Source organism: Dendropsophus ebraccatus, chromosome 7 (genome assembly GCF_027789765.1).
Source record: "Dendropsophus ebraccatus isolate aDenEbr1 chromosome 7, aDenEbr1.pat, whole genome shotgun sequence".
Classification (NCBI taxonomy): domain Eukaryota; kingdom Metazoa; phylum Chordata; class Amphibia; order Anura; family Hylidae; genus Dendropsophus; species Dendropsophus ebraccatus.
This window is the reverse complement of record NC_091460.1, coordinates 69592922-69611361: the sequence shown is the minus strand read 5'-3', so window position 1 is coordinate 69611361 and position 18440 is coordinate 69592922. Positions and strand designations below refer to the sequence as shown.

Sequence of the window (18440 nt, the reverse complement as noted above, 5' to 3'; positions counted from 1 at the left end):
TACAACTTGCTTTATGTACTGCTGAAAACAGTGGTCTATCTTGACAGCCGGTACATTCCTAAAGGTGGCAATGCACTGTGGATAGCTCAGTTGGCAGTAACTCCTCCAATCCTCCCTGTATACTTTCACACTAAAATCCTGCAGCATTCTGCAGCTATTAGAGGGATTAAAGTGATTTTGCTCCCACATTAAAAAAAAAAAAATAAACATAAAAACTTTTTACAAAAAAAAAACATTGGGGGAGATTTATCAAACATGGTGTAAAGTGAAACTGGCTCAGTTGGTTCTGATTGGTTGCTAGGGGCAACTGAGCCAGTTTCACTTTACACCATGTTTGATGAATCTCCCCCATTGTTTTGAATTGCCATATTCTGACTTCTATTAGGCTGGGTTTACACTGCGTTTTTGCTGTCCATTTAACTGATCCATTTAATGAGCATGTTTATTCAAGAGAGAAGGCGCGGGTTTATTCAAGAGAGGCTGGCAGCATTCGCAGCGGAATTCCACCACTTTTTCTCCGTCTGCATGTAGCCTAAGGCAGACTCAATCAGTAGAGACTGCCACGGAAGGTAAGTATAAGGCCCTTTTTTACCACGGAATCGGCGTTGACTCCTGCCTTCTATCAGTTACAATGGGAGAGCGCGGAGGCGTGCACTCTACGGTTGTAACTGACAGAAGGCAGGAGTCAGCGGCAAGTCCGTGCGGAGGAGTTTTGCCCAGAAACTCGTTGCCAATTCTGTAGTGTGAACAGGGCCTAATGTTGTGTTAACACAAGCAAATTTATCTGACAGATTTAAGAAGCCAAAGCCAGGAATTGACCTGAAAGAAGTCTTTTCTTTAAGACCTGTTCTCTTTTTATAGGCTCTTCCTGGCTTTGGCTTCAAAAATCTGTCAGATAAATCTTTAAACACACCACAACTCAGCCACAACTCTGGCAGTCACAGCAACTAATCGGAACCCCCCCCCCCCCCCCCTTTACTGCAAGGGTGCCGACATGTCAGATTACAGTGTGCATGCTGTGATCAGTATTGATTGTGGCACGCACCTACTGCATATAGCACGGGTTCAGCTCCTGAGCCTGCATTAACGACCGCTAGGCGGCTGTAAAAAGGCGTATTGGTGGTCATTTAGAGGTTGAATCTGTCAACTGTAATTCATGTTCCAAACTGCTGATACTATTTTATCTCAGTTGGGACAAGGAGACACGTTACCTTTCATATATCCAGCTGTGCTTCCAGAATGTAGAAAAATTATCAATCTGCCGTCTGTCCAAAGAATTAAAGGGGTTATCCAGTGCTACAAAAACATGGCCACTTTCTATCAGAGACAACATGACTCTTGTCTCCAGTACAGGTGCAGTTTGCAATTAAGCTCTATTCACCTCAATGGAACTTAGCAGCGAAACCCCGCCCAAGCTGGAGACAAGAGTGGGGCTGTCTCTGGAAGAAAGTGCCCATGTTTTTGTAGCACTGGATAACCCCTTTAACATGCTTCTCTCCAGTCTGACACAGTGCTCTCTGCTAACACCTCTGTCCATGTCAGGATCTGTCCAGAGCAGTCTCCATTAAAATCTCCTTAGAAAACCTATCCTGCTGTCCAGACTGGAAAGAATACAACTTTCTGCAGGGCATACAGCAGCTGATAAGTACTTGGAAGACTTGAGATTTTTTAATAGAAGTAAATTACAAATCTCTGGCACTTTCTGACACTTTCTTCCTTGATGTGAAAGAATTTTTTTCCCCTTTTTTTGGCTGAACTACCCCTTTAAGTGTAAATATTGATGGGATTAAAGGGGTTATCCAGCGCTACAAAAACATGGCCACTTTCTTCCAGACACAGCCACACTCTTTTCTCCAGCTTGGGTGGGGTTTTTATTGCTCGGTTCCTTGGAAGTGAATGGAGCTTAAAGTGACTGTACCACCAGGCCCAGGCTGAAACATTGAAGGTGGGCCGACCCACCCTTAGTGGGAGGAAACCCTAGCCCCTCTATGATAGGGTTCCATTGATTCTAATGGAGTCTCGTCATGGAGGGGCTGGAGTTTCTACCCACTAAGGGTGGGTCGGCCCGCCTCCAGTGCTTCAGCCTGGGCCTGGTGGTACAGTCACTTTAATTGCAAACTGCACCTGAACTCGGGACAAGAGTCGTGTTGTCTCTGAAAGAAAGTGGCCATGTTTTTGTAGCACTGGATAACCCCTTTAAACATATCAAGGAAGGCTGTGCTGTAGTGATTTTCTGGATTAGAGTTCACCCAGCTATTGCAGTACTGTTAGGGTACTATTAAACGGAACGATAATCGGCCCGATTCGGCCGATTATCGCTCCATGTAATAAATACAATGATCAGCCGATGACAACGATCATCGGCTGATCGTTGATATAGGTTTGGACCTATTTTCGTCGGGCGCCGACCACACACTGCTACGTGTAATAGCAGTGCGCGGCCGTCGACTGACGATATACATTACCTATCCACGTTCCAGGGCTGCTGCTGTGGTCTTCTTCTCCCCGGGTGCTGCGCGCTCTAGCTTCAGAGTGGCCTGTCAGCTGACAGGCCGCCCGGCCACTCTGAAGTTAGAGCGCGCAGGACCCGAGGAGAAGCGGACCACAGCAGCAGCCCTGGAACGTGGATAGGTAATGTATATAGTTAAGCAAGGGCTTGAAGGACATCGGTAACGATTATCGGGCCGTGTAATAGGTCCAGCAAACGAGTGACGATCTGCTCGTTTACAGGTATTATCGGGCCCCCATAAGCCTGTGTAATACCACCCTTACTAGTTCCATCACATTTCACAGTAAGAATAATACAACAGCCAGCATTATTCTACCCTGATAGACCTCTTTGTATAGTCTACTGGGCACCATTTTTATCTCTGTTATAAACACAGATGTAAACAGAAGCTAACTTATACAGTAGTATTCTAGTAGTATTGACATTGTGTGGGCTTCTGTTTTTGCCTCCGAGATTGCCCCAGTAAATTGAATTGTATGTATGGTGAATGGTCATGATAAATGCGTTCTAATTACTTTCATAGTGGTTTCTTGTCCAGACTTAGCCTTTCTATTAGTCTGCTCGATACTTCGTGATATGGGTTCCCTATTAATATCGTACAAACTTTCAGACTGTAGTATGGTTTGTCATAGGGTTTTACGGAAGCCAGCAAATCCATTCATCATTGACTAATTTCCATTCTGCACCCGTCACCTCCTTTTTCTTTCCCCTACAAAGGCCTCTGAATGTTGTGATTAGCATAGGAAGGATTAAGGGTCTATCAAGTCCTTAAGACCTCGAGGAACAGGGTGTATTTACATAGAGGCAATTGATTTGCAAGGACATTTAGAATAAGCAGGTATATCAGCTTTTCATTTGTATCCACTACTAAGAATGCTTTCATACCTGTACCCCGTAATTATATATGTTGTGGTAACAGCGGGCATTCCTAGAGCTGAAACTATTCATTTTAATTGGTTCTGTCTGTTTTTCTTATGTTACTTCCATTTAGTAGAAAAACAATGTGTTACCATTGACATGAAAAGAAAAACTGCTGTAAATGCGATGGTGGTATACAGGTAGTATGGCAGAGCAGTGACTGCACAGATAACACCAATGACCTTTGACTTGGATAACTTTTACCACATCGTAACAAGCATTCTATAATATACTCAGCTAGCTAATAAAACATTACACCAAGGGGGCATTCACATGTCCGTAATATGCTGTTCGTGTAAGGATAGTGTTCTGCCCACCGGACCTCTGAGCTCCTGGCATCATGGTTCATTATGATTCTGGGAGCTCCGAAACTGTTTAAATGATCATGCCACTGTACAGATGCACAGCTGTACACCTTGCAAGTAACTTTTTCGTTATGACTTGTATGACAGAACATGGTAAATTTTGCATGTAAATCTAAATAAGGAATTGATAAAAAGAAATTCACCTTCATCCTCAGCGTCCGGTGCGCTATAGACATCAGCAGGTTAGATGCTTCTAACCTGCTATTAGTTTCCCTTTAAACCTGTGCTGTATCCATCATTGCCACTGGTACTCTTTGGACACTATAATAGTGCAGTTCGCTATTCTTCCTTATTTTCTTATACTTGCTGGAAAGCCCAAGAGATTTAAGGCAATCGTGGAGTCTTGAAAATAATATTCACCTCAAGTGAAACATAAAGTTAGGTTTGTTTAATGGCCTGCAGTAAATTTATAAATGGCCGCTTTGTTCTCATTACAGCTCAGCAAGACAATCTAATTTTTTTTAATTTTTTTATTTACTGCAGGAACACTGTTTTATTTTGCCTTATAATACAGATATTAAATATGAAAAAAAGATTTGCATTTGTAGGACCCTATTTGCATTCTGTTTTAACTTTACGTATACTGGTTAGCTTGTAATACATCCTACTATAAAGGCATACAGTGGAATACCTCACTCACTCCTAAAAGGAAGCCCTGGGGAAAAGCTAATGGCATAACTGACAAATACAGTATATGGATGGTCTACATATGGCAACTGGCCATGTATGAGTCAATCTTCCCTTTCCTCTTCTGATCTGCTTTACTTCTGCCATAACATATATTCTAAAATTTGTTTGTCTGTACTACCAGCACTCTTATGGGATCTCAGGAGGAAGAGACGAAATAGTCCCCCCCATCTCTGTTCCTAGATAATCCAGTCATAGGCCGGGTTCACACTGAGCAAAACTAGCGGAATTCCGCCGCGGAATGCCGTTAGCCTCCCTCTCATAATGTGAGTCTATGGGAGGCGCGCGCTGCTGTTCTCACAGCGTCTCTCCGCGCTTAAGAATGAACATGTTCATTCTTCAGCGCGGACAGAGCAGGAGCGCGCGCCTCTCATAGACTCCCATTATGAGAGGGAGGCTAAGAATTCCGCTAGTTTTGATCAGTGTGAACCCGGCCATAATATCCCTAAGTGGAAAGGGATCTCATTGGAGTTTCCCAAAAGACTCAGCAATGGCTACAATATACACTTGCATCCGTCACCTATAGGCTAAGTGTGCCTTTACTCAGAGATTTTTGAAGCCAAAGCCTGGAACAGACTATAAGCAGAGGACAGGTCATAAAGGAAAGGCTGAGATTTCTCCTCTTCTCAAATCCATTCCTGGCTTTGGCTTCAAAAATCTGTCAGATAAATCTCTGTGTATAGGCACCCTTATAGTCTGAGTCTGGCATTTTTTTTTTTTAAGGATCCCAAGGTATAGAATACAGCAGTCTGCTAAACTTTTCGATCCCTTATTTTTGATGGTATATCAAAGGTCCCTTTCATTGAGCTTTCTCAACATATACACTAAACAAAGGGGCCAAACATGGCTCCTAACTACAGCTAACTTTCTACAAATAACAGCCATAGGCATACTAGGTTATCATTTTTTATCGAGACATAAACTGAGTTAAGTGCATAAGAATTAAGGCTGGGTTCACACTACGTATATTTCAGTCAGTATTGGGGTCCTCATATTGCAACCAAAACCAGGAGTGGATTTATTTGTTTTAAAATAACAGCAAATATTTGCCATTAAATGGTGGCCATCCCCTCAATTTCAACATTGTGTGAACAGATCCTTTCTGTGTTTTTAATCCACTCCTTGTTTTGGTTGCAATATGAGGACCACAATACTGACTGAAATATACGTAGTGTGAACCCAGCCTAAAATTCGGAATGTGAACAAGGACTAGTAGATACAGCATATGGTGGAGCTATATATCATGGAAAGGAAAAAACGAAAATCAGCTAGACCATTGCAAATAGTATGTTTTCAATCACATGTATCTGAAAAATCTGCACCAGACAGCCACATGATATCTGTAAATCTGCAGATCTGTTTGCATTAAATGTTGAAAAAATGCCAGAAAATAAAAATGCTTTTGCTTTTTAATCTGTGTAACAAACACTAATTCATTGAGCCACATAAACCTCGCACACGGTTCACTTGAGTGACCAGACTAAGCAGCGTCATCAATCTAAGCATAGCCAATAGATTTTGCAGTGGATCAAGCAATTTTGCGGCCATATGTGCGTACAGAAGGAAGACACAATGTTGTATTGTCTGAATTATCTTGATATTTAGTTGCTAGGAGATTGGTCCATTGTGTAGTGCGTTATGATGTAGAAGCAAAACCCAGCAGCCCAAACCCTGGATGAGGAATCCTTCTCTGGTCCTGGAATCCCTCCCTGTAGTATTGTCCTTTGCTGTTACTTGTGTTTCTCTGACCTCTAATCTTCTTCTATAAAAAGATTTATGAAATTAATTGCCTCAGCTGTGTCTTCCAAGTTCTTGAAATAGATCACCATGGAAACCTCATGGATACTAAGGATATCATATACTATTTTATTATTTATTTTAGATCATTCAAAGATTACAAGATGGACAGTATGTTAAAAACATTTTTTTTACCTGATCACATGATATAATGTAGCACTTTTTATAGATTGTGGGTAAAAATCCTGAAGCTCTAAACGTGGTACACAAAAAGGAAATAATAACATATTCATTGAATGAGGTTTTAATTATAGACCATTTTATTATTACTTGGTGTTTATGTGATTATACATATGAAAACGATCCTTTTCTGTTATCTCAAAGTAAAAAGACTCATTTGTCTATTTTGCTGTGTATACTGGGACAGGATCAGCAGGGTCACGGTTTTATTTTTAAGGTGTAGGATTTAATGGCCTAGGTAAGGTAGGATGGTAACGCTACACACTATAAGATACATGGGGGGGGGGGGGGGCGCTCGACTCTTCACAGACAGATACTGTCGGTGAAAAAAAGGAACAGACCTACTGAAATTTTGCTGCTCTATTCTCTTAGAATTAAAGGGGTACTCCTGGCGGGAGGTCTTTTTCCCTGGCTCCTAATCTATTTTCTGGGCTGCCGGATGGCTCTCCATTGAACTCTTAGACCCCAACATGGCTTGTACTGTAGTTTAATGCCAGCTTAGCTTTCTATCGCTTTTCATCACCAATAGTTTCTTGTCCCTAGCTTGCCTCCACATTTTTATTCCAGTGTATTGCTCCCTCTCTCATTTTTGGTTCATATCCTCGCTCCCCATCCCATGGTTCCTAGTATGACTCCTCCTCTCACTCCCAATTTTCTAGCATCACCCACCTCATTACTATTTCCTAGGATGATCTCCCCACTTCTCAGAAGGTTGTACCTTTTAGAAACCATAAGTGCTGGCAGTAGAGGAAGAATGGTGGTTCATAAATGTTTTAAAGTCAATGATCACCTGTCTATAATAGCCAAAATTGCCCTCTTGGTGGACAGTGACACTTAGGCAGGGCTTCACAGAAGTTGGGCCTCCTCTTCTGTTGGTAGATGGGGCCCAACTGCCATGAAGCCCCGCCTAGGTGACACTGTCCGATGATGAAATTAAAGAGGTACTCTGGGCCATCTTATTTTCCTCTGCTGTTAAGTGTGACAGCACAGCTGCTTTCCATCGCTGCCATTATGTGCCGTGATCTCAGCTGCAGAGGGTGTCTCTTCCTCGATGTGCTGCCCTCATCTTCAGGCAATTCAGATGCTTGTGTGCTGTAATTTTGTGCCGCAATAAGCTAGAGTACGGCATACAAGTGTCTGAAGATGAGAGAAGCACATTGAGTAATAGCCTTAGGTGTATGGCTCCAGATTACAGGTTCCTGGGTTCCAGATAAGATGACCACCTCCTATAATCATATATATAATCAAAAAGAAAGAAAAATAAGTATAGGAAAAACATAACCTCTTTTAGTAACTGGTGGTACATTTCCAGTCTGAAATGTTTATGAATAGAGATGAGTGAACCTCGAGCATGCTTGAGTCGATCCGAACCCGAACTTTCGGCATTTGATTAGCGGTGGCTGCTGAAGTTGGATAAAGCCCTAAGGCTATGTGGAAAACATGGATATAGTCATTGGCTGTATCCATGTTTTCCAGACAACCTTAGAGCTTTATCCAAGTTCAGCAGCCCCAGCTAATCAAATGCCGAACGTTCGGGTTCGGATCGACCCGAACCCGGTTCGCTCATCTCTATTTATGAAGCAAAAGTATAAGAAAAAGCATAGTGTCGAGTCAGGAAAATAAGGAACCAATTAGCATGAGGTTTTGTGTTGCGTTATGACTGCTCCAGCACAGATGGTGTAGGTGCAGGTTGTGAGGATTTAATTTCGGCATTCAGTATAATTTAAAAAAAAAAAAAAAAAAAAAAAAAAGCAAAAGACATAATTGTGATAAATGTATCAGCAGGCTACAGAGTTCTGCTCAGGACTGTCTGTGCGCTGAATCCAGTGTGCGCTGAATCCAGTGTGGCGGCTGCCATAAGGGAGTCTATCATGGGAGAGGAAACTGCTGGATATTTTGTATTTCCTCTGCAGCCGGCTCAGTATTTTTTGAATGCTCCTGCAGCGATTCCGGCAATAACATTATGTTAGTGATTTTGCTATTTTTACCACAATAACTTCAGGTGGAGTTTCTGCTTTTCTTTCCGACAAAACATCTCTTTGAAGCTCTCCCTGATTGTTTTGTATTTCAGTCTGTTTACCAGGCCTCGGATGTGAAGATTTGCATCCAGAGAAAGCGTCTTGAAGCTCATGCCAGAGCACAGGCGCAGCATGGAGCTAAATAATGAAGGTGTCTAATGAATCTGCTCAGTCAGCAATGTTCTGCGGTTAGGCAGTGTTGTTTGCTTCCCTCATGGATGGAATCAGCATGGCAGCCAGTCCTATAATTTGCTTGTGTATTGGGGCTAAATTACATTTTTAGAATCGTCACATTTTTGTTTTTTTAACTTTTGTTACAAAAATGATTTGCCAGTTTATGTTGTTTATATTCAAGTTTTTTGTGCTATGTTTGGTTGATTTTTATAGTCAGAAATTGCTTTCTGGTTAATGCTGTACTGACATGGTAAATTATGTGTGACTGCCATTGTTAGAGCTGTTGGTGAATGCTATGGAAGGTCTATTATGTTGACCAGGAGTGGTCAAGTTACTGTCAACTTTAGGAGCCAGTTAGACCACTTCAGGAGCCAGCTTGACCTTTCAAGTAGCCGTTAATATAAACTTCCAAAGAGATCAGTTCAAAACAATCAGAAAAAGTTTCATGTTTGAAGCTGCTTTATAGGGTCTGTTCACACGTACAGACTAGCTGCGTAAAACTCGCACAGAACTCTCATTAAACTCGCATAAAAGTAGCTGCGTTTTTTGTGGTGTTGAACTTGCCTTTGAAAATCATGTGCAAATCAAAACTCGCATGTAAAAATCGCGCCAAACATGCAGCGAGAATACACATACATTGACTTGATAGCAATCAGTATCGCTGTGAATTTATGTGCGAGAAACTCACAGCGATAAATACGCAGCGAGTCTGTACGTGTGAACAGACCCATAGGTGCATTGGGCTCCTGGTTTAAAGCGAATGTACCATCAGGTACATTCGCTTTACGTTTTGGCCATATATTGAACAGCAGCGGCACAGGAAAACAAGTGCCACAGTTTTTTTTTTTTTTTTTTTTTAACTGCATTCTGGTTCCCGTGTACGGCACCGTTCTGTTCACAGGCAGCGCCCATTGATTCTAATGAAGCTGCGTCATAGAGGGGCTGGAGTTTCCTCTCATTGGGGGTCGGCCAGCCAACCTCCAGTGCTTCACCTTCAGCCTGTCCCCATGAATAGAATGGTGCCGTACACGGGAACTGGGCCATGGTTTAGAAAAAGGACGTTCTATGCATGGGCAAAACTTAAAGCTAATGTATCTGATGGTACATTCGCTTTAAGGGTGCCCTCACACATGACGTGCGAATTTGCAGCTGATCCCTGTGGGATGGACATCCCCGCTGCCAGTATGTTGGAAGACCGCCCCGTTAACCCCTGGCCGTCCAGAGCATATACATTACCTGCTCCGTGATAGGGCTTTATCCAACTTCAGCAGCCCCCGCTAATAAAATGCCAAACGCTTGGGTTCGTATGAACTGGAGCATGCTCGAGGTTCGCTCATCTCTAATCACTTACTTTGTTTTGTGCAGCTGATTAAGATGTATCCTCCTGAATAACATGGATAATAAGTAGTCCTCTGCATTATGTGCATGATGGACATAATGTAGTAGTCCTGGATATTCGTGAGAACCAGAAAACTCTGCCCACCAGCTGCTGATTGGCAGTTATCTATTGATGCTGTGTATAGGCAGTCAACTGTCAATCTGCAGCTAGAGGGCGGGGGGAGGGGTGTGGCAAGAATCCTATTCTCCTGCATATTAGGAGAATGGTTGGACAGAATGATGTAAGTAATACACCAATCTGTTCAGCATTTCTGTCACTAGTTTATGCTGCCCTCATTTAAGGCTGCATAAAACTAGTGACTGATTCCCTTTTAACCATGATATGTATGTCACGACCTGGTTAAAACATCACAAGCGAGTGGGATTTAGCCCAATCAACCAGTCAGTGACTGCAGCGCTGCCCCCCCCCCCCCCCACACTGACTGACTGGCTGAGCAGGGCATCTGTCAGCCGGGTTGACGTAGCTGAAGGGTTGCTAAGAAGTCAGCCAGCTGGGGTCCAGGAACGAGACCCGGCACTGCGCGGGCGCCAGGACAGATGAATATGACCTTTTTTATGTTCCCCCACCCCTCGGTCTTCTTCTTTTAGATGTGTGTATATAGTACTAATGTTATGGCTTCATTTTACGACGCTATCAGAGTCATTACATTTACACATTTAAAATAGAAGCACCACCGTTTAACAAAGATATTGCATTCTACAAGGACAGACAGGAAGGGAAATTGGGGGGGGTGGGGGGATTTCTTGACAGTTTATATTGTGTCGGGAACCATCACCTTTCTCTTTTTGGCCGGCAGGCAAGGGGTTTTCCAGACTCAATTAATCAATCTTTGTGGCAGAGTTTAGCACTACATATCTATGTGGCTGAGCATATGTACTACTGCTCCATTCACACAATTTGCCTCCATTCTTGTGATCAGTGGGGGTCCCAGTGGTTGGATCCCCCTGCTTGTGGATATAGGATAACCTTTATTCTATAGAACCTCTTGCATTGATACTAATTTTGTAAAGCTACAGCTTACTCAAGTTGTTGGGGTTCTGATATTTACAGTATATAAGGGTTTGCATATTATATAGTAGTGATTGCAGTTATCTGACCAAACATTTATGACATTGTGGAAATGACTGTAACAATTCAATCCACTCAATATCTGACCAGCATACAGCTTTTCCTGTTGAGATCAATATAATTGGTAATGATTTGTTTTGCTGGTAAGGGAAACTTTATTTCCATCTTCCATTCTATCAAAAAAATCAATATATGTAAATGGTTAATGCAGATTATATTATCTGGACGCCTTTCAGAAATTAGAGCATAGAAAATCTATGCTGCAAACCCAGCAAAATCTTACACCATAGTTATGTGGTATATAGTCAGTCACTTGGCTGTTGGGCTATTGCAGACTTTATTACAATTTATATTGGAGGAAAGTTGTGGAGGAGACTCTTGCAGGTTTCAAGTGCTTTTACCAGCGCCGGGTTAAGGAGTTCTGGTGCCCTAGGCAGAGAAGGCAAATGCCCCCCCCCCCACACACACACACACTGTTTAGCCCCCACATACAGTATAGCCTCCTGGCTTCTCCCACATAAAGTATAGTCTCCACACATCCCCACATAGTGTAGCCCCACATACAGTATAGCCTCCTGGCTGCCCCCACATAGTGTATAAAAGGGGTCCCCAAACTTTTTACACAGGGGGCCAGTTCACTGTCCCCCACTGTCCCACCGGTGGTAGGCTGTACTATATACTCCTGCTATATCTGGTCCATAGGGGGGCTGTTGCCACTGGAGGATGACACTGTCTCTGCCCATGAGGAGGCGGTGGAGTTGAGGCTCATACGGCTCTTCTGTCTCTGGTCCAGGAGAGGAGCATTGGGGGTGGCTTAGGATGATGGAGTTATAGTTCTACCACAGCCACACAGGATCATGCTGGGAGTTGTAGTTCTACCACAGCCACACAGGTGCATGCTGGGAGTTATTATTCTACCAAAGCCACACAGGAGCATGATGGGAGCTGTAGTTCTACCACAGCCACACAGGATCATATCAGGAGTTGTTGTTCTACCACAGCCACACAGGAGCATGCTGAGAGCTGTAGTATAACCACAGCCACACAGGAGCATACTGGGAGCTGTAGTATTACCACAGCCACACAGGTCATGCTGGGAGTTGTAGTTCTGCCACACATAAGCACTAACACACACACACACACACACACACTCCATTAGCACACATGCACACACACACACTAGCAGTGGAGGATCAGGCTCCTCATCTGTCTGTCAGGAGGGGGGCAGGGGTTGTCTCTGCACTTCTCCCCTTTCTTGATTGGCTCCGGACGTCATGTGACATTGGTCAGAAGCTTTTCTTCAGCCTTCAGCAGAGAGAGGAAGGGCTGCTGCTGAGGGTGAGGTCAGATGGGGGGATACATTGCGCCCCCTGTAATTCAGCAGGAGATGGCACCCTAGGCCATCGCCTACCCTTTGTCCCTGCCCTGGCTTTTACACAGATAAAAGAAAAACAAAGATGACCAACACTAGAAGCCTCAACTAGGAGACTATATAGTTATGATGGAACCAGTGGAAATGATGTCTACATAAAGGTGGAAACGTATCTAATTTTGAATTATCTCGGCCTTACAGGTTGTCATGTCTGGACATCTTGTAAGCTTCCAGGCTCCTTGATCTCTATCCCCACTTCTTGGAAATTGTATGTCTCTGTGCAGTTAATATGAATGCTACATGGTATTCAGCTTTGTGTGAATGATCTGTGAGATCAGTCTTCCCTAATGTTTGAGTAGCATTGAGGTGAGGCATCTTTTTACCACTCATGTGCAGGGAAGGTGTCCTGCTACTTCTCGCGCATGCGTGATCCTGCCTGGCCTCCTGGCTCACTTGGTGAGAACAATCCTGCGGCAGAAACGTTTTCAGTGACCTCCAAGATGCTGAAAACGTTGCTGCCGCAGGATTGTTCACACCGAGTGAACCAGGAGACCAGGCAGAATTGCGCATGAGAAGGGAGCAGCGCGTCTCCGACAGGACATCTTCCCTGCACATGCGTGGTAAATAGAGGCCTCACTATGCATATGAGTATGCATAGTAGGTGGGATGGGAGGGGGTGCTCTAGGCGGACGGGCGATGCCCCAAATGCTCCTGGATTACCATAAGGCCAATTAGGGAAAATCACAATGTGGTAAAGAATGATTAACATCGATGCAGTGAAAAAAAGCTTTTGGGACATATCAGCAGGTTCATAGGGCAGAACCTGCTAATTAATAGGATGGCAGTATTAAAGTGAATCTGTCACCCCATGATAAATATTAATAAACTTTTTGAGAGCATACCTTTTGTTGCCTGTTTTGTGTGTGTTTTTTTTCCCAAGCTATAAATACAGTTAAGGAGGTGGGACCGTTCATTCCCTGGGCCCTGTCCTCGATATTCCTTACTGTGCTGTGTGCCCATTCCTTGCATAACCAGCAGTACAGGGAGGCATTGCTGGGCTAAAGCCAAGGGAAAAATAGGTCCCACCCCCTTGACCTTCACCTACTGTGAATGGTGTGATTCTGTGTTATCTGTATATAGAAGCAATATCTTTGGTTGTAATTTTGCTTTTGGTGTGTTTGCATTGACTTCTGAAAAGTGTCTACAGTTTTTCTTTCTTTTTTTTTTTTTTTGTAAAATTGATTTAAATAGGTGGTTTTCACATTTTTCTTAGTATTAAAAGGGGTATTCCCATCTCAACGTGTGTATGTGTAACTACACTATGTATGTATCCATGCATCTACACTATATCCATATCCTGACCACTGCTTTTACAGCAGAGTGGTGGTCGGTAACCTTGATAATGAGCTGTGAATGATTGGAGGGAAAGAGCAGCATATCAGGAGAAGGAGGCAAGTTTGCTAAATGAATGTATTAACTAACATATTTAACATAAGGAGCTCAGCAAGATTAACTCTGTAACATTGGAATACCCTTTTAAGGTACGTATTGGTTGAGTTTATAAAACGTTTGCATCCATTATAGGGTTGTGGCCTCTTTGACAACAGTCGTAGAACAAGACCCATGAACAGAGTTATAAATGATGTATGTATTGTGTTTCAGGTGTTCCATTCAGTGAATTTGCATGAACCAGTCCAGCTTAGGAGAGTGGTGATATGTCACAGCATGGATAAAGCTCTGAAGGAAGGTAAGCCCGGCCTCTCTTCTCGGTAGTCCTTCCCTGGCCTGATTTTATTCTGAAAAATGTAATCAGTTCCTATTGCTTCTCTACTAAAGCCTGCAGACACTTTATAGAAAGTTAGAAATAGCTAAGCGTACGCAACAGCCATTGAAGCAATGAAGAGAGAGGATAATAATTTGAGATGACGTGAAGAGCTGTGCAAATCCCCAAGACAGAAAGAAAATAAATAAAATCACTCTTTCTGTTGCCAAGTCTTACAGAACATTAGCATACAATATTTTAGGATTGGAAACCGCAGAAAATGCATTGCCGTAGTTGATGATTCGCCTGTGACCTTCTGCTCAAGGTCATTTGATAATTTGGCAGATAATTGTATAAAATATTGAATGACCGCTCATGAAGGAATAGAGCATACCTATTGTAACCCTTTATAATTAGCTAAACTTACTATGATCAAATAATAGACCAAACAATTGGTATTAACTTAATTTATTAAAATTCTTTAAAATAGACACATCTTAAAAACCCATAGATACTTAAATTCATAAATATATCAACAGACATCAATAGTCTAGCTCTTCCAGCTCAGACCATACATTCAACCATGTCATAAACAAATAAATATATATATAACTGAGAGCCCTTTTCTTTATTAGAATGGCTTTACCCCTCAGCAAAAGAAACTAAACATACATAAGCGATACAAGACCAGGGGGAGGGCGGGTCGCAGCTACTTATTCTTCTCTCCTAAATCTTCCACTGCGTGGGCAAAGTGACAGAAAATTTCTTGTGCCAGCTCCTAAATAAGGTCTGACCACGCCCCCTCCCTGTGTCTCCTCCAATCCCCACATGTCTCCCTGAGGCAAACTTTATCCTAAAGCCCCAGATACACTCTTTCTATAGGTTACCTCTTAACCAATCAGAAGCTCCCTTAAAGCCACCAATCCCAAGCCAGCATACACATGTGAGGCAGAGTGTAGCTCCCTGAGATACCAGCCTGCTATTGGTTACTTAATTCCCCAATCCTCACCTACTAGCTCCTGAGGTAATTTCTTCAAACCTTTCACTATTAACCCTTCCCCTGCTGCTCATTCCTTCATGTTAACCCCTCCTAATGGTCCGGGGTTAACCAGAATCTGAAATATTCTCTGAACTTCAGAGCACTGCGGCTGCACGTGTTCTTCATAATAATTTTTATATTACCAATGCTTAAATTAGCCACAGCTTTATCTAGAATTAGTTGTCATTATAATAATTGATTTTGCTTGTATTAGAAGGTGCTTTACTTGTACTGTCTTTATGGAGTTTGTAAAGCCAAAGTAAGAAATGGAAAGTAAAGGAGCTGTAATTATATAGCATCTAGTAAAGATCAAAGGGGTTATCCAGTGCTACAAAAACATGGCCACTTTCTTTCAGGGACAACATGATTCTTGTCTCTAGTTCAGGTGCGGTTTGCAATTAAGCTCCATTCACTTCAATAGAACTGAGCAGACAAACCCCACCCAAGCTGGAGACAAGAGTGAGGCTGTCTCTGGAGGAAAGTGGCCATGTTTTTGTAGTGCTGGATAACCCCTTTAACCCCACCACCACCGCTAGTTTTGGCTCTAAAAACTGCGGACCTGAAAGCTCATAACCTGCTGATATGTCCCCATATCACATGGGATGCTGAGGATGAAGGTAATTTTGTTACCTTGATCCTCAGCACCATTTTCGTTATGTGTGTAGTTTAATCCCTCTGCAAATAGGATTGCTGCATTGGGGGCAGGAATATTACCCACAGTGCACCGATCTGCCCCAGGCAGGCCCACTCATTCTAATGACTGTTGGGCCAGGCTCTCTGGTAATGTCACTCCAGCACTCTTCACTGTAGAACTTCAGTTGAATATTCACTAAAAGGGGTGGGAGATAATTTTTTTTATATGGAAATATTTTATTTCCATATAAAATAACCTCCTTACTCTTTAGTAATCTCCTGGCACTTTGCAGCAACTGTCCTCAGGTCCCCCTACTGGTCTCTGTTCTCATGGCCTACAGTAATGTCGCATACTCTGCAGTGACTGCTGCAACCAATAAATTGCAGGTCACGTGTCGGTGTGTCATTGCTGGAGTTCGGGTGGTCTAGGGAAGTTTTTACGTGGAATCACCAGGAAGGTTGCTTGCCTTAATCTGCTGGGAAATATGTACCAAAATCTACCTAATTTGGTGCAGGTTTGTTGCTGGCACGTTCCTGTGGAGATTTCCTATAGCACATCTGGTACATCTTTGTTTAGTTGTTTGTATGCCTCCTCATATTCTGAACCCCTTTGCCCATAGAACACAATTGAACAATGGGCTGTGGTATTGTGACTCCAGTACAATACTGTAGATCTGAAGAGCCCGTGAAATGGAACTGTAGTGAAGAAGTTACTGCGTCTCTAGATTCAGTTAATCAGAAATGTTTTCTTACTAATCGATTACTCATGGGAGTCTTCTGTGTAAGTACACTTTAAGAGCCCTTCAGAATTTTGAGAACATCATAAAAAGCATTGACAGCCAGACCTCTTGTAAAATAGAGCTACAAATGAAAAGTTTAACTTTATATATAGCAAGAGCCATTGACATAGTTGTATCTCTACTAGTAATTATGAACACATACTTGTATAATACCATTCCTGGTGCCTGAGGGTTCATGCACCCTGGCGTATTACAGCTTCCTTTTGTATAGAGCTATATACTGTAGCTATAATATAGATGACATAGACTCTTAACTCCTCTGATTTTATGCAGAAGTTTTCCCCCTCAGTAACTTATGCTCCACTGTTTCCTTTGCTCTAACTTATTGAATGAATATCCATATTTGACCAACCTGGTTGTGTGTGCCTGTGGTTGGTAGATCAGGAGAGTTGTTGACCGAGTATATTCGGTGAACTCCTAAGTGATGTTCTTTAGGCTGGGTTCACGCTACGTATATTTCAGTCAGTATTGTGGTCCTCATATTGCAACCAAAACCAGGAGTGGATTAAAAACACAGAAAGGCTCTGTTCACACAATGTTGAAATTAAGTGGATGGCCGCCATTTAGTGGCAAATATTTGCTGTTATTTTAAAACAACGGCTGTTATATTGAAATAATGGCAGTTATTTACTGTTATATGGCGGCCATCCACTCAATTTCATCATTGTGTGAACAGAGCCTTTCTGTGTTTTTAATCCACTCCTGGTTTTGGTTGCAATATGAGGACCACAATACTGACTGAAATATACGTAGTGTGAACCCAGCCTTAAAGTGTTATTGTCACCTGTAAAAACCTTGTCAAAAGTTATGGTCAGTCATGGTCCGGATGTGTATATTTCCACTGACCGCCAGAACCAGCCATCTGGGTGTTATCGCTGTGTGTGCTCGCCGATGGATATAGCAATAAAATTTAATGTACTTTGCTTTATTATTCCCTGGACTTGTGTCTTTTTGCTAATCTTTTCTTTTTGTTCACCCAATATGATGGATTCTATGGAAAGAATCCTCGAGTGAGTAGCGAAAGAGGGAGAGAAGAGTTGAGTTTCTCGCAGCTTTTTCAAGCGATTGGTGTGGTTGTGAGCATCCAGACCCTTGGTTTCAATGGTTCCTATCACATATCCATCTCCGTTCCCAGAAGCTAGAAAAATGCTTTTATTTTATAGTACAGAGTCAAAGGAGGCTTCTCAAGCTCCGGACCTGTTGCACGCCTCCGTCTCACTCTCCTGTCCCTACCCCTTCTTGATTTAAGACCCTATTACACAAAAGTATTATCGGCCATATTAGCTGTAATAGGTCGTGTTAACAGACAATGTCGGCTGATCATGTTCTTTCATCATGTTGAAACAGCACGATCGTGTCGGTGACTGTCTGCTGCTCGTCGCTCTGTGTAAAAGGAGCAAAGGCTGCAGACAGGCGCTGACTTCAATGGGCTGCCCAGACGATCTGAGGATTGTCCGTGCAGTCCCTCCCAATGCTCGCTGTCTGTGCGTGTAATTGCATAGGCAGCAAGGGAACGAGGAGGAAGTGAGTGCTGGCGTGACAGGTCGGCACTCGCTTTGCCCTCATTATTGTGCCGTGTAATACAGTCTTTAGTCAGCTGAAAGGTGATATCTGATTATCAGTGGGTCAGGGATGGTAGATGGAGCAAGGAGGTGTTACAGCTTGCAGCAGGTCAGGAACTTGGAAAAGCCCTTGTGAGTCTTTGCACTATAGATGGAT

The 18440-nt window shown here is 42.8% G+C and overlaps 1 protein-coding gene across 1 annotated transcript in view; it reads left to right on the top strand.

The window, feature by feature from the left end:
* Positions 1 to 18440, top strand: part of SNX25 (sorting nexin 25) — a 117279-nt gene that overhangs the window by 12247 nt on the left and 86592 nt on the right. Inside the window, exon 2 of the mRNA XM_069977729.1 lies at positions 14150 to 14234. Within this exon, the coding sequence (XP_069833830.1) occupies positions 14150 to 14234 (85 nt within the window). The remainder of the gene's footprint in view (positions 1 to 14149; positions 14235 to 18440) is intronic.